General features: G+C 35.7%; 1 protein-coding gene across 1 annotated transcript in view; it reads right to left on the reverse strand.

Moving 5' to 3' along the window:
- The window catches only part of LOC122815018 (kinesin-like protein KIF21A), a 1294913-nt gene that overhangs the window by 370549 nt on the left and 907708 nt on the right, over nt 1–16656 (reverse strand). The window contains exon 25 of the mRNA XM_044087270.1: nt 232–339. Within this exon, the coding sequence (XP_043943205.1) occupies nt 232–339 (108 nt within the window). The remainder of the gene's footprint in view (nt 1–231; nt 340–16656) is intronic.

Genomic DNA, 16656 nt, shown 5'->3' on the forward strand with positions numbered 1-16656 from the left:
TTACAAGCACTACTACTTGTAAAATCATAAAGTATGTGGTTTAAAATGCAAACACTAGAGGACATTCAGCAGGTTTTTCAACAGTGTTAAATACATTACTTCATTTTTTCAGTTAGACAGCTTAACATAGAAATCACAGACACAACATATTTGAACTGCTTACCTACAAGCAACATGATGTTACCCTAAAGATATGTTCAAAACCTAAATGAATAACCAAATGATTCTCACAGTTTGTGTTCCTTTGACTTGGACTTCTCTCCTTTTTCATAAGTCTTCCTTCGTGACAGGGGCGATGGCTCAGGTGCTCGCTTTTCATTTAGTGAAGGTTGCCTAGAACTAAAACAAGTACGGCTCTCAACTGGACATCTGCACAAATCTTTGAAAGTAATCTCACTAATGTGTTCACAAAGAAGTAAGTTTCAATTACATACATTTTTTAATCAAAAATATTTAATTTTAAATACAGGGACACCTCCATAACAAAAAATAGCTTAAAACCTTTCTGAATGCCTATAGTTCTATTACTGGGTTAGCAGGTACATAACAGGAACTTCAAGAGGCATATAAAACAAGGTGGAACATTGATAAATTCATTCTATTACGAAATGATAAATTCATTCTATTGTGAATATTGTTCTTCATTTTCTACTAGTAAAGTCATTACAAATGTGGATTGCTGGACTATTACTAAAAAAACTCACCATGTTAAACCAGGTCACCTACTCTAAACAAGTTGTGTTTTCTTACACTTCATATTTATATTATGCTTTCCAACCTACTTTCTAATTACTTAGAGACATGGAAAAACATGGCAACATGACTGCTGAAACTTCAGCTCATGAGCAGAAAATGCTACTGAATTAGGGTCCATCCCTGTGACAGAGAGAAACAGCCCTGATTATAACAAATATGACTAAGTAGTGGTTCTGTCTGGGGGAGGGGCTGAATGCTTAATGCCAACTCATCCATCATGGAGGAAAGGATAGGTGGGGGAGGTTAGCTGGTTTCCACCATGCAACCAGAGGCTTGCACAACACTGACACACATAAAGGACTAATGAAGTGAGCTTGGGCCATCAACTCATTAACAGTAGCTTTCAACAGAGCATGTGAGAGAATACGGTAATCATTTGAAATGTTAGGACGCTGAATGCAGATCATGGAAAGTAGAGACTGAATGACTAAAGATCCTGACTTACATACACTAAGTCTTTAAAATTTATTGGAATATTCCATTTTCTGTGAGGTATGATGACTTCGGAGTTGATATATATATATATATATATATATATATATATATAGCTCAGAGGGTGTTTATAAGCACTTACACAAGTGCATGGATCGTGCAATCCCTAACAGAACCAAGATGCTATCCTCCAAAAAAAAAGGAAGCCAATCTGGTGGTCCCCTGCCATAAACAAACTCTACAACAGAAGAAAGAAACTGTTGCAAAAAAGAGTAAAATCCCATGACTGGAAGAACTCCCTGGTTAGCCTCAGTAAGAAGCTGAGATCCATCATAAAATCCTCCAAAGCTAGTTATGAAAACAAAATCACCACTGATTCTAGACAACCACAAAGCATTCTATAGCTATGTCACGAATCTCAACGGCAACACTCAGATCTGCTCTGAGTTACAGCACAATGGCACTAAATATACAGAACCAACTGATATTGCCAACATCCTGGCAGATAGGTTCAGTGCTAACTTTACTCCCCTCTCCACGCCCTACTGAGCCTATCTCTATACTGGAAGAATGCAAAGTTCCTGTAATCACGGCTGCACAGGTAAAAACTACACTCTCAAAAGCCAAGAACACAGCATCCATGGGACCTGACAACATCCCAGGCTGCATTCTACATAAACTACAGAATGAACTGGCACACCACCTAAGCACCATGTTCAATCATAGCCTCACCTCAGGCTTTGTGCCCACTGAATGGCACACAGCAACGGTTAAGCCAGTCCACAAAGGGGGAGCCACCACAGACCCCGGGAACTACCGCCCCATTATCCTAACGAGCCTGGTCTGCAAGGCCATGGAACATATTATCATGGAATTTATAAACAAAGACACTGGTAATCTCCAAACTCTGGACCCCACCCAGTTCGGGATTATAAAAGGCAGATCATGTCTCCTAAACCTGATTGACTTCTATGAAGCAGTCACCAAAGCCGTAGATGAGGGTAAGGTGGTTCGCACAGCCTATCTAGATCTCGCCAAGGCTTTTGACACCATCCCCCACTCTAGAATTATAGATAAACTCACTAAACTAGTATAAATCCCTATGTCACAAGATGGGTTGCCAACTGGCTCACTGACAGAACCCACACTGTGAAAGTAGCAGACTCCAAATCCGACTTCAGATGAGTGACAAGTGGAGTACCACAGGGTTCAGTCCTGGGTCCTCTCCTGTTTGGTTTCTACTTTTCTGAAGTACAGGCTAACACAGAAGGTCTTTGGCTAAAAAAGTTCGCAGATGACTGCAAACTAGGAGCCATAATTGAAACTCCTAATGATGTGGACATCCTACAAAAGGGCCTCACTGAGACAGACACCTGGTGTCAAAGCCATGGCCTCAAGCTCAATGCCAAAAAGTGCATTGTCATCCCCTTTGGCAAAAACTCTGTATCCATGAGCTACCACATAGGTGGTAGTCTACTTAACACCGAAAGTGTGATAAGAGACCTTGGGACACAGGTGGACAGTAGTCTCTCTTTTGATAATCACATCACCACAGTAGTCAGGAAATCCTTCTATGTGGCACACCTCATCACAAAAGGTTTCCTATCCAGGAAAAGAGGTCATTGTTCCCCTCTACTCATCACTCATTAGACCCATTATAGGTCTAACACCCCTTTTGGTATGTACCTCACAAGACATCTACAACAACTGGAAAGGCTGCAGAAATACCTCGCAAAGAGGATTACTGGCCTCAAACAGATGCCCTATGCAGACTGTCTCAAAAAACTCCAGCTTTACTCTGTCGCATATCGCCTACTCAGAGGCGATCTCTGCCTAACATACAAAGCTATGTCAAACCCAGTGCTGCTGGACATGCTCCACTTAAAGAAATCCCAATCCCTCTGAGCTACACAGTCTAGGGACCTAAACCTTGTCACCACAATAAACAGAACATGCTGGAGGGATAGATTCCTGTCCCAGAGACTTCCCATACTCTGGAACAAACTACCTAGCTATATCAAACAAAGTTCCTCATTAGCACTCTTCAAGAAAAATCTTGATGATTGGATGGGAAATAGGAAATTCACCACGGGGATCACCTCTGTTCGACAGGGGCACAGGAAAATAATTTTCTTGGGTGGCAAAAGCCAGGGTACCTTTTTGGCTAGTCTTGTAGTCTAGGGCCGATAGACTCACACCTACCTATGAACCTATGATGGGGGGGGCTTGCACCCCCCCACTACAGGAGGTGCAAGGAAGTTTAAAGGAGAAGAGTAATGCTCAATATTCCTTGTTTGCTGTATTTACAGTCCTTTTTTCCATCGTTTCAGGACATGACATTGCAAGCCCTGACATTTCCATAAAGGAAGCTGTTAGAGCAAATGTGCATCCACAGCTCTGATCGGAGTACTCAAGTAATAACACCAGGGGATGTAATTAAGGCTTAAAAAAAACACGTTCATTTGTCTGTGTCTGCAAGAGGAGGCCACCTGGAGGAATAGAGAGATTTAGATATCGGTCCTGAAATATGGATGACCCTGGTCTTCAAGGCTGAAGTCAGCTCCACAAGCAGCTAGAAAAAGGGCATTCCCTGCTCCCTTGCTGACTTTCAGGTAGTTGCTGCACACAAGAGCAAACATTCCATCATTGCTACCTAGGTGATTGACATCTTAGGCTGATGACCCCCCCCCCCCCCCCCCCAGACACCGGTGGCCATACTGAATTAACTGTACTGGAGGAAAAAATAATCCTGGTTAATTACACATCATAAATCTGCAGGTACTGTCCATTAAAAACTTAAATTAAGAGAAACAGTTCATAAAAATCACAGCACTAATGAAAATGCAATATACTTCTGAGCAAACAGTAATTATGTGAAAGACAGATTAACACAATGGAGAGAAACAACTCTTAAAAATTACAGCACTAATTAAAATTAATACACTTCCGAGCCAACAGTGATTATGTGAGAGGTGTATGTTCTGGTAAAGTTTACTTTCATAGCACTAAAAATAATCTACATAAAATTTAGAAAAAAATGCTATTTTTTATTTCAATAAAAAATAAAAATGAGGAAGTTATTGGAGAAACTAAAGTAATCACACTAAATATCTACCTAAATAAAATACTTCATCAATTCATACCTATGAAAGTCAGCATTCACAAGAATTCTGTCCTGGGCGTGGCCAAGATGCCAGTCTAATAGCAGCAGAAATCCATAGCTCTGCATAGATTTTAATATCCTGACAGGAAATGTACTTTAATTTTTAGAAAAATCTAACTAAAAGTAAACTAAAAGTTAGATTAACATAGACTATTATTTTCTAAAAAATTAATACATAGTCATCAGAATTTTTTAATTATTCCTGTCAAGAAGTTTTCTACTGGAGATCTAAAGATGAGCAACTCGAAGAACCCACACCAGGAGAGTGCAGTGAAGAAAGAACTGCATCTTATAATAACAAACATCCAAGAACTGTCACTAAAAATGGACAAATTTGAAAACAAAATAAATGGATATTATCAAACAAGAATGCAGTAAACAACTGGAACTTCTAAATGGAATAGTAAAAAAAACCAGTCTGAACAGATTCTTGCCTTAGAGGAAGCAGTAACTGTCCTAGACACTAGAGTAACAGAAAATGAACATCACAATGAATTTCTTCTGAAACAAAACACCAGGCTGACAGAGAAACTGGAAGACCCTGAAAGTAGATCAAGGAGAAATAACATAAGAATATATGGAATTCCTGAGAAAGGAGTGTGTGCTAACATGATTCAGTTCCTCAATAAGTGGCTTTCATCAGCACTAAACATGCCTGAATCCCTCTCTTTTGGAAATGAGAGGGCTCATCGGTCCCTGGCAAATACAGCTTCATCTCTGTGCTCATCTAACCCTAGGTCTATAATAGTTAGATTTCTTTCCTCACAAGACAAGGACTTAGTGCTGAAATCAGCTTGGATTAATTCCCCTATCAAGATGGGTGAAAAAGTTATTCTTTTGACAATGATTACACCTCTACAATCATATCCAGAAGAAAGGAGTGTGTTCCTCTAAGTCCTTGAAAAAAAGCTAATATTAAAGCTCAAATTTCTTTTTCCTGTAAGAATAAAAATCACCTTGCCAGAAGGAGTGAAGATCTTTGATTCCCTACAAGAAGCAGTATAATTTATCCAAAAGAAGAAAATACTGTGGGGTGTAGCCAGAGATTTACGTTTTGTACTCAAACCTAATATTGCTGCCCCCACTACCCACTTGTCATTTTAAAAATGTACTCCGCCCTCAACATGCTACCCCCAGATACATGGGAAGAAACATATCATTTTCAAAAGTTACAATTTATTTCCATAAAAAGTTAGTTTTAGAGGTGCATTCCTTTTGCACAACAGTTATTTGTGTACTGTTATACTGTGAATATTCATTTACACAGTTCTAAACATTCTGTGCTTTTTGAGTGTTGACATTTGTAAGAGATGCTCAGAAAAAAATGTACTCATTTCAGTACACTGAGTATGCCTAGCTACACCCTACAGGGACATAGAAGAAATGGAATGCTCATCCCAGAGTTTGAAGAGACAGGCAACAAAAAAAGGATGGTCTGTGAAGGAAGGAGCAAACAAAACTGAGAAACTAAAGGACAAATGAATAAATTCCTTCTAATTTTAAATGTTTTGTTTTATGAATCATAATATATTTGATTCTGGAAAGTCTCTATGCTGTAAGGTAATGCGAATAATTGTATCATTAACTTTCTCTCTTCCTTTCTATATCTACTTCTTCTAATAACACACTAAGTATTTAAATACCATTCTCTCTCTCTCTTCTTTCTTCCTATTATTTTTGTTACCAATGCTCCTTTTCTGTCTTTTCCCCATTATAAGTACTTTATATACTTTTCCCTTTTAAATACCTACAAATGACGTACTACTTCTAATTCTTCAGTAATAGTATAACTTGACTTAATACCAAAGTGCATTTTCTTCTAGTGGGTCAGTGGTGGAGTAATAAGGTTTCTCTAATTAGTGTTTCTAACTAGATGATTTAGACTCTGTTTAGATACATTTAAACATACAGTACATTAATGGTGTTTTACAGATAGATAAATATAAGTTATACACACACACACACACATATATATATATATATATATATATATATATATACACTAGGTTCCTTTTTTTCCCCCATCTCTCTGGCCTGGTTAACTGGTGGGTAAATGAATGAAATGTTATAATATGATTTCTGATTTCAGGCAGCTGTTGTTACTTCTAAATTGCTGTTTTTATATGAGAGGGTTATTCTTTTTTATGATGTTCATGTTTTGTGAGGAAACTGGTGGTCTGTGTGACTGTTCTCATTGTGGAAATTCATGACATGCAATGACAAGGCAGCTTGAGTGTTTTTTTTTTTTTTTTGCTTTCTGTAAACTCTAAAAGCTTCAAGACCTGAATTTCCCACTGAAAATTATTTTTTCTTCACTAGAGACGTCTGCTATGCATGAGCCTATTTAGATACTTTTTAACAAGTTTATGAAGCTGTAGCTTGAGGAAACAACAGTGATGACGACATTTGACCTTTTGAACTTGTTAAATGGTTGTACTTAGAATTCCTTTCTCTTGAAATTCTGTTATCCTTCACTAGATACTTTAAATGGTAAACAATTAGTTCTGATAAAAGTGTTTAACTCCGTTGAAAATGCCTTTGTTCTCTTATAGATGCATACATTCTGCACATTAATGACACTATTCGTAACTAAATGACATCAAGTGAACTAGGAGCTGCATTAGAAAACTCATTATGCATATTAACATCACATTTATGTTATATAACTAAACCTTTAGTAACTAAACAGAGGGTTGTGAGGCCCCCTTTTTTTTTCTCTCTCTCTCTCTCTCTCCCCCTTCCTGATGAAAGACGTCAACATAGGTATTGTTAATACATATGAGTAATGTGTATAATTGCAAAATATAATAGTTATGTTGTAATAAGTGTTATACATATACATGTTCAACAGATCCTTACATGAAAAATGATAGATAGATGACTGACAAAATGGTTAAATTATCTGACATTTCATGAAAAGTCTTGGAAATAATGACAATCTTCTTAACTTTCAACTTCTATCTGTGTATTTCTGGCATATCTACATATTAGGTGCGCAATCATCATGTGTGACATTCATATAGCTTCAGATATACTGGACATTCATTCTAATGTACATTTCATGAATTTAGATTGTTTTAGTTGCTTTCATAATGCTTTTCTTTTTTGTTTTTATACTATATTCTAAGCAGAGATGGATAATTTGTGTCGTTTGGTACTGGAGAGGTGGTGGATGGATGGTTTAGTTAAGTTTTTTAACAAAACCAGAAACTATGTTTCATGTATGTGTTTGTAAATAGTTTTGGGTTTTTGAAAGTAGTGCTTAATACACGTGATGTATCCATGATAAGTAAGTTTTCAGTAGATTTCAAATCAACACGGAAGAAAGGTATTTCAGTTAGTAATAACATGCACATTATAGTCAATGGCTTATAAATGTTTATCATTAAATATTAATGGTTTGAACAATAATGTCAAAAGAGCTGGTTTGATTAAATATATTAAAATACATAAAGCCCAGGTAATCTTTTTTATGGGAAACCAATCTATTAAAAAATGATCTACAAAAATACTCATTCAATGGGTACACCATTCTGGTTAATTCATGTTTTAAGACTAAGAAAAGGGGCACTCTTATTCTATGGAAAAATACTTATACTATGCCAAGAATTATAGATACAATTTCAGATAAAGATGGGATGTTAAGCATGGTTATTTTGGAAATCAATAGGAAGTATTACACTTTGATTAATACATACTAGATACCAGGACTGAGTACTAAATATGTTGACAAATATCTGGACCTGATTACTTTAGATGCAAAAGGGGAAAGTATAGCAACAGGTGATTTTAACTGCCTGTTATCAGGCAATGATACTTCTAAAAATGGTAAAATAAAACTCACTAACATCTCAAGCCAAGAAGTTAAATGACTTTACAAACCAGATGAACCTTAAAGATACATGGTCTAAGGGAACATTACTCCTTATTCTGTACTCACTATTCATATTGGTTTGGTACATAAACACTGATAAGGTCTTTGTATCAAAAATATATACTCCAAAATAAGCGATGCATCTATAATGACTTGTCCACTTTCGGACCACAATGCTATAAACTTTACATTAACTACACATACAGATGATTTAAGATTTCTACAGAGAATTCCTGCTTACATAACTAAGTTAAACGACTTTAGGGAATGGATAATGAAAGAAATAGACATGTTTATGGAAACAAATGATAATGGTGACGTAACTGATACTATACTATGGGACACCTTTAAAGTTTATATATGGTAGAATAAAATCTTGGTACCTTAAAAAAAGGACAGAGTGGGACAAAGAACTTTTAGACTTACAAAAAAACAGACAAGATAAAAATGGATGCAAAACCAAATAAAGTAGCACATAACAAAATTACTAAGTAAAATCAAAAATAATTAGAAGTTCTGAATCATATAGTAGCCACAAACCTGGAAAAAATGAAATTACAATCTTATGCTGTAAATCCGAAATATCTACATAAAATAGTGGTAAGATCCAAAAAAAATAGACAATTCAAAATCTTATTAATGAGATTACATGTAAAAGTGATGGTTCAGTTAAGAGTACATATAACTTAATGGGCATATTAGAAGTGTTCAAAAACTATTATAAAGATATTAATAACAACGCATCACGTTTGGAGACAGATAATGTAATAAATACTTTCATTCAAGAAAATATAACTACTACGGTGTCATGCAACAAAATAACATATTAAACAAACAACACTAACAGAAGTGAAAGAGAAAATAAAAAAAATAAAATATAATAAAGCTCCACGACTGGATGGAATAATTCCTGAACTACATACGATTTTTCCTGAATATATAATAAAGAAAATGATGTGTACCTTTACTATGGTTAAGCAAAATGTATAGCACTCCCATCATGGAAATACTCAATTATCTCCCCCATATTAAAACAAGGTAAGGACCCCAAATCTTGTGATTCATATAGCCAATTTCATTACTAAACACTGATTATAAAATTTTCATGACAATATTAGCTAATAGGATAAAGAAAATATTACTTACTCTAATACATAATGATCAGACAAGGTTCATTCTTCATAGAAAAGTGCAAGACAATGTTATTAAATTACTATCATTAAAAGACATAGCATGCAAATACAAAAAACAACTATTATCAGCCTAGACATAGAAAAGGCTTTTGATTCTATTAGTTAGTCTTCTCTACACAGAATTCTGATTGGTTTTGAATTCTCCTCAGATCTTGTCAACTTATTAATGAAACTTTATAGTGGGGCACAATCTTACGTGAAAATCGGATCATGTCTATCCTCACCACTAGTAATCCTCAAGGGAACTAGACAAGATTGCCCTTTGTCACCATTATTGTTTGCTCTTTCAATGGAACCTTTTGCTACATATAGCAGAAACAAGCAAAATATAAAAGCCTTTCAAATTAATAAGGACTATTCTCCTAAGATACAATTATTTGCTGATGATATATTAACGTTGGGTGATATTGATGGTTCTTTGCATGAGGTTATAAATGCCTTAAGCAAGTCTGAAAGAATTTCAGGGCTTAAATTTAATCATAATAAATCCAAAACATTACTAATTAACAAAAAGATCAACAAAAACCTAAGAGAGAATAGCCTGTTTAATTGAGAGAACTATGTATTAGAATATTTGGGGGTCAGTATGAAGAGTACATGGAAAGAGTCTGTTAAACTAAGCTACAATAATTTAATAACCACCATTAGTGAACTAATCAAACGATGGAATAAAATGTTCTTCACAATGGAGGGATGGGCTATCTTTAATTAAAATGATAATTTTACCTAAAATTATGTTTTATATGCAGTCATTGATATTACTCCCTCCCAAAAACTTATTTAAAAAATTAGATTCCATGCTAATTAAATTTTTATGGTTCCCCTTAAAACCTAGGATTGTATATAAATGGCACATAAGAGCTTGGAACAGTAATGGGATAGCATTCCCTAGCTTAGATCTTTATTCTAAATCAGTTATAATTAATGTAATATTATACTGGATCACACCTACCTATATATCTGGCTGGAAAACGATACATGAGATTCATATAACTGATGTCAGAACTATAGAAAATCAATTTAAGGAACAATATGGAATAAGTACAGTTCATTGGCTTTTACATAAATTCTGTTTATTTAATAAGAAGTTTGATCATTTTTCTTATGGCATTAATCAAATATTTAATAACTTTAAAAATATAATTGATTGTAATTACAACATTAAACAATTTCTACTTCTTATATTCCCTATTGCATACTCCCCTGATTGCCTAGATTCTTTCAACATCAATGCAATGCAAAATTAAAGGAAAATAACTTGATATTCTGGTATCAGTTTATTGAAAATAAGAGTATTAAACCACTAAACTCTCTTTTATGTAGTTTTAATAATAGTCAAGACGGTTGTTTATATACTCATTACGGCAGTTTATAGAAAACTAAATGAGAGTATCAATCAACCTAGAGACTGAATCGATACCTAGTTTGATTCAGCTTATTATTAGGTGTCTTGAAAAGACAGATAAAAATTAAGTATCTCGCCTATCTATAAGATACTAAGAAAAGACACTCGAGTTTGACTCAGATTTTTGGAATTACTACGCAAGATTAATGGAGAACAAATATCTGATAAATCAAAAAAATGTTATTGAATTCTACGTACGGTACCTCTTTTCATTATATTGGAGACTGTATACATTGAAATTTATGAATAGGAGTGTCTATACTCCACATAAAATAAATCTTATACTCAAAAACAGTGAAAGTAAATGTTGGAAATGTGATGAATTACTAGAGGCCAACTGGGTTCACATGTTCATTGAATGTAGAAATGTTCAATACTGGAAAGACTTCAGATACTTTGTAAATGCGTTATGGTCTGATAACCGTCATATTTCTAACTCACAAATCTTATTCAGTGTTCCTATAACTAATGTAATACCTAAATCTCAGATTCAGTTACTCTGGTCAATTCTTGCAATTGCCAGAAAAGTTATTACTTTGAACTGGAAAAGTAAACAAGATTTGATGTTTAAAGATTTTATTAATTTAGCAAAAGTTGTTTGTAAAAAAAAGAACTGCAAACCATTTGTTATAGAACCTATAATATTACTCATAAAAAATAGCATGGCAAAAATCGGAGAACCTTTTGAACAAATACTGATAACTTTTCATGGATAAAATGATTGTTTATCATGGATGAATGTAAATATTGTAAATAGTTTTGTTACTGTTTTATTGTATTTGTTATATGTACATTTGCATATGTTTATAATGAAAACAAAATAAAAATGTTTTTGAAAAAAAAAAAACAAACAAAAAAAAAAAAACAAGAATTCTGTCCTTAATTTACCGCTACAAGCAATTCTGAAATGCAATGAAAGAGTGCCAACCATTACCTGGCTGAAGCAAAGGCAAACCCCAGAGAAGAGACAATTTCATCTGAAAAAGCACTTTTCAATCAAGCAAGACTACATGACATGCCCCCCCCCCAACAACTTAGTATTATGATTGTTTTTATACAGCTGCTTAGTTTTTTCACAGACATGTTCTGCACTGGATTACACAGGCTGGATGAATTCAAAACAGTATGCAGAAGACAGGAAACAAGAAAAAATGATTGTTCAAACCACGTGTGTTTTGTAAATCACATAAGTATGTGAGAAAATTAAATCCAAAACATTATAGAAAATGCGCAGTACAAAACTATATTAAACCCAAACCATGTTGTATTCTGTCAGTCAGTGGTTCTGACACTTAGAGCCTAAACTGTAGTTTGGGATTGGTATAAATATGTAAGAAAATGATTCTGAAACAGCTACTCCCCTTGCTTGACTGAAACTCCCAGGGGAGACTTTTATGTCCTGTATAACAGAAAGTAATCCAACTGGCAGTGATCTAACAACTTCTGATTAGAAGAAAAAGGTGTCCTCTTTTTTTCAAGGATAAATTGACAAAGGAAAAAGTAGGGACTTCCTGAACTGTTTTGGGTACTAATCCACAAAGTCCAAAGCATAAAGCATAGAAAGATATGCGGTACTAAGATAATGTATGCTAACATCAGCCACAGGCAAAACTCTTTGGACTGATCTATAACAAAATGTCCTGTACAAAGGTGAATTACCAAAGCTGCTATGAAATGGATGGTTTATACTAGACTGAAAAACTGCTTGAAACTGATGGAAATAATTAAAGACTGGGATTTAGTACAGAACCAAAGACTGAATGTTCTAGAAAAGGGTTGCCTGCAACCAAATGTCTAGCTGCAGAAACACATTTTCCATCTTGTATAGTGACTGCTACCAACAGAAAGTATTTTGGCAAAATATATGGAGGGGCAGAAGAAAGACCACAAGGAAATATTTTGCAATGGAAGTGAGAGGTCTCCCAAAGCATAGGAACATCAGCTATTCATGTAACAGACTAATATGGCACAGAAGAATGTATCAAACCAGTCTACTAAATCCAGCAATCCTGCAACGATGGGAATGATAATCATACTGAATGGTTACCAATGTTTAAGAGCCTTTGTTTTTAAGCTTATATATAAAGGTAATATTATTTAGACTTGTCTCTGTTAAATAAATTAACTTGCTAGTAATATTTGTGGCATTCCAATAATGTTTACAATTCTCTACATCTATATCCCAGCTCCATCCTTTCCAGAATGCATATCACATTTCTTATAACTACTACATTTTAAAGAATTTTTACAAAATGCATTTTTTTACACTCTTTGCCCCCACTGTAATTTGTACTCCATAACCAGTGCTAGTCAAACTCCAGTTGCCTGGGATGCAGCTGGGAATCTGTCCCCTGCACCACACAGTCAGAATACTAAAGCATTTATTTATTTGCACAGCACACATGTTCATATACTCTGTTCATAATATTCTCAGTGTGTCATACACAGAATGCTGCATACCCACTGCTCTTAAATACTGGTTGCATCTTGTAAATAAACATATGTGGTTTAATTTCTTTGTAAATGACTTCTCTTTTATCATGTATTTTAGCCAATCAGAATGTTCATATTTGTCATGTTATTAGTCTATTACCTTAACAATACTGCATGTTGTTTTAAACAGCCTGATGTAGTATCATGTAAGTGGAATGAATGCACATACTGCTTGGGATAATAAATTTATCTGTCCATCTTTGGCCGATTAGTGCAACATTTTTTTCTTTAGTTTAATATTCATATTTTATAGAACTCTTTAAGCCTGAATGTTGACCTACGCATGAAAATTGTTTCATATGTTGCCTTGATACAGACTACAAATTTTATTAAAGTATAAATCAATCAGATAAATGAAAAGAATGCCTAAAATGGCAATTGCAGATCTAGGAATTCTGTTTATCATTGCCTGTGTGGAACATCTGAGAAGCCCGAAAAGGTACAATGTTCTATATTTTTGTATGCCACACAGAAAGAAGCCCTAAAAGTCTAAAATGATTTCAGTTAAGAAAAAGAAACAAAAATACTGCAATAGTAAGACAAACATTTCATGGACAGTCTGAGGTGAGAAAGAACATGTCATTTATTTGGCATTTTTCTTCATAAGGCACAGGTTCCTAATATTGATGCTATGTTATTGAATAAAGAAACCAAGCCAAGAATGGTAAGTTTGGTGAGTTACATGATTCATCAAATTAAAAAAGAATTGTGTGGTACTGGAAATAACCAGACCAGAATAAGATACAACATTAAATAATGTGACTGATGTGTGAAATTACATCATCACAATTTAGACAGTCTGACATACTGCGGTGGTGGTGCTGCGGTAGCGTTGTCACCTCACAGTTAGACATTGCCCGTTCGATTCTCAGTTAGAGCGTCTTCTGTGTGGCGACATGCTTGAATGGGCATTCCTTCGTTGAAGGTTGTGCGTTAGGCATGGCAAGCCAGCACGTAAAACTCTACTGCCAATCATTAGCGGACCAGAGTTCCGCTGTGACGACCCCTAACCAGGAAAAGCCGAAAGACACAAACAAACTGAACAATCTGACATGTAGAGTGGCTTGTAAGACAGATACAATGAGTATAAATACAATAACCCTTTCACACTTAAATCGCTGACTCTGCTGTTTACTGCTTCATGTTTGTAGCTTCAGCTGTGTGAGCGACCTTCTCCCATTCAAGCCTTCAGCTCTTGCAAGACATGCCGCACACAGCACTATTACTTTGGTGCAGCTTAACTGTGATACCAAATTTGCATTATCAGTGCCACAATTAAGCAGTTTATATGTGAGAAAATGATTTTATCTGAATGCCAGTTTAAACTGTTTTTCATATTTAAATTTTCTATGACTGTGACTGGCGGCTGCCTAGGGCACCGCTCTTCCAGGGGTGCTTTTCCAGTATTTATTTGGTGTAAATAGACCAAGATGGGAGCACAGGGTGGTATTGGGGGGCGCTGTGGAGAACTTTTGCCTAGGGCATCAGTTGACCAAAGGCCGGTCCTAAGTGTGAGCTCCAGACTCCCAATAATCAGAAATGTGACTGCAAATAAGTAAGTTAAGGTGGTCAAAGTCATCTCTGGAATGTATAAGCAGTAGGGGAAAAAAATTAACTCAAAGAAAATCTAATGAAGCACGTGTGGCTAAAGCATGATGTTCTCTTATTAATAATGGGTGTAGAAGCAGTAGAAAATGAAATTGTTCCTATAAGTGTGTAAAATGAAATATATATTTATCACTGAAAGAGTTATTTGTACAGGAGTAAAGACAGACTAAACAGTGTACAAGGCAAAAGTACACAAATGCTATGACCACAAAATGGCTCAGCAATCTCAGAAGGCACCTTAAAAACGTATAACTAAAGTATGTCATTTAAACTGGACACTTGCATGGAACAAAATAATATGTCTGCTCGATTATTCAAAGATATGGAGTCTGAAAGAGAGCTACCTGAAGTCGCCATTGCGTGCCATATAAAACTGAAGGATTTGGAAATGCTTAAGCATGAATGCAATAATAAAAAATGCAAAATTCAATGAAAATGCAATCATATAACAATTTATTTACTTGAGGTGATTACCATACCTCCCAACCGTTCCAAACTACTCATTTTTTTACCGAGTTTTGGGGTCCAAATAATGGGGTACCACGATTCCAGAGTGGCACTACTTCATTTCCGATTTTCTTTCCAGGTTTTTTTTTTTTTAATTTTTGTTTTGCGCTTTTTGAGCTGACGTCAGCTCTGTCAGCCTGTTGGAATTGAGCTCAAGGGCTTTCCCAGCTGGCTGGCTGTTTGAAATCTAAGCACAGGGCTTTCCCGGCTGGCTGAAATCTGAGCACACTGAAGGAAAGGACTGAGGCTGAGCTGTTAAGCAGGTAATGCTTACTTCTGTGAATGGAGTTAACATTTTGGGAAGGAAATGACTCGAGGCCTGCTGGTATTTTCTTCTCCATGAAGCTATTCAAACGGATTCACTGGAGTTATTGCACAGACAAAAGTAGCGTGTGTGTTGAATGGAATTATTCAGCTGGCTACAAGAACACAATGAATGAATTCACTAAATAATGACAGGCATTTGAACTTCAGACTTCATATTTTTCAGAAAATAAATGGGAACACAAAATATTTTACTCTAGCAATTTTCTAAGTTTATAAGATCAGTATTTGAAATTTGTCCCTGTTTTGGGGCTGTATTCCCCCATTATTGGCTTTGTCCAGGTTTTTTGTACTAAGAGGTTGAGAGCTATGGTGAGAAGTGAGAAAGTACACTTGTGTACACTTACCATAAATGTAGATGTTCACGTGTATTCACTGTTGCAGTCAACACACTTGGGTTATCCTGCCAGGGGTAGCCCTCAGTTGGCCCGAATACCAGAGGCTTAGTATTTCTGCTTCGGTTGCTGTCACTCCAGGACTGACGTCAGGTCATTAATGGTATAAAAACAGGCAGATGATGCCATTACATCAGTCTTTCTTGCCCCAACTGTCAGCAGCCCCCAAATAGGGAGCTAGGTTATGGTGGAAGAACACCACCAATAGAAAGTAAATACCAAAAATTCCCTGTAAGGAGAGAGGAAGAGAAAGAGAGAGACAAGAGGGATGGAGGGTGGGAAACCAGGACCACAACAGTGAATACACTCGAACAGTTACATTTATGGTAAGTGTACACAACTGTACTATGTTCTTCATGTTTCACTGTTGCAGTCATAACACTTGGTTTGATTCCCAAAGCTGAAGAAAAGGGTGGAGGCAGTCAAGAAGACTGGGGGCTGGCTAGGATGCCCTGCAAGACTGCTATGGCAAAGCCTGCCTGGATTTGGAGAAGATAGGCAGGTGG

The sequence above is a fragment of the Protopterus annectens genome, chromosome 11.part0 (genome assembly GCF_019279795.1).
Source record: "Protopterus annectens isolate FY-2018-M chromosome 11.part0, PAN1.0, whole genome shotgun sequence".
Lineage (NCBI taxonomy): Eukaryota > Metazoa > Chordata > Ceratodontiformes > Protopteridae > Protopterus > Protopterus annectens.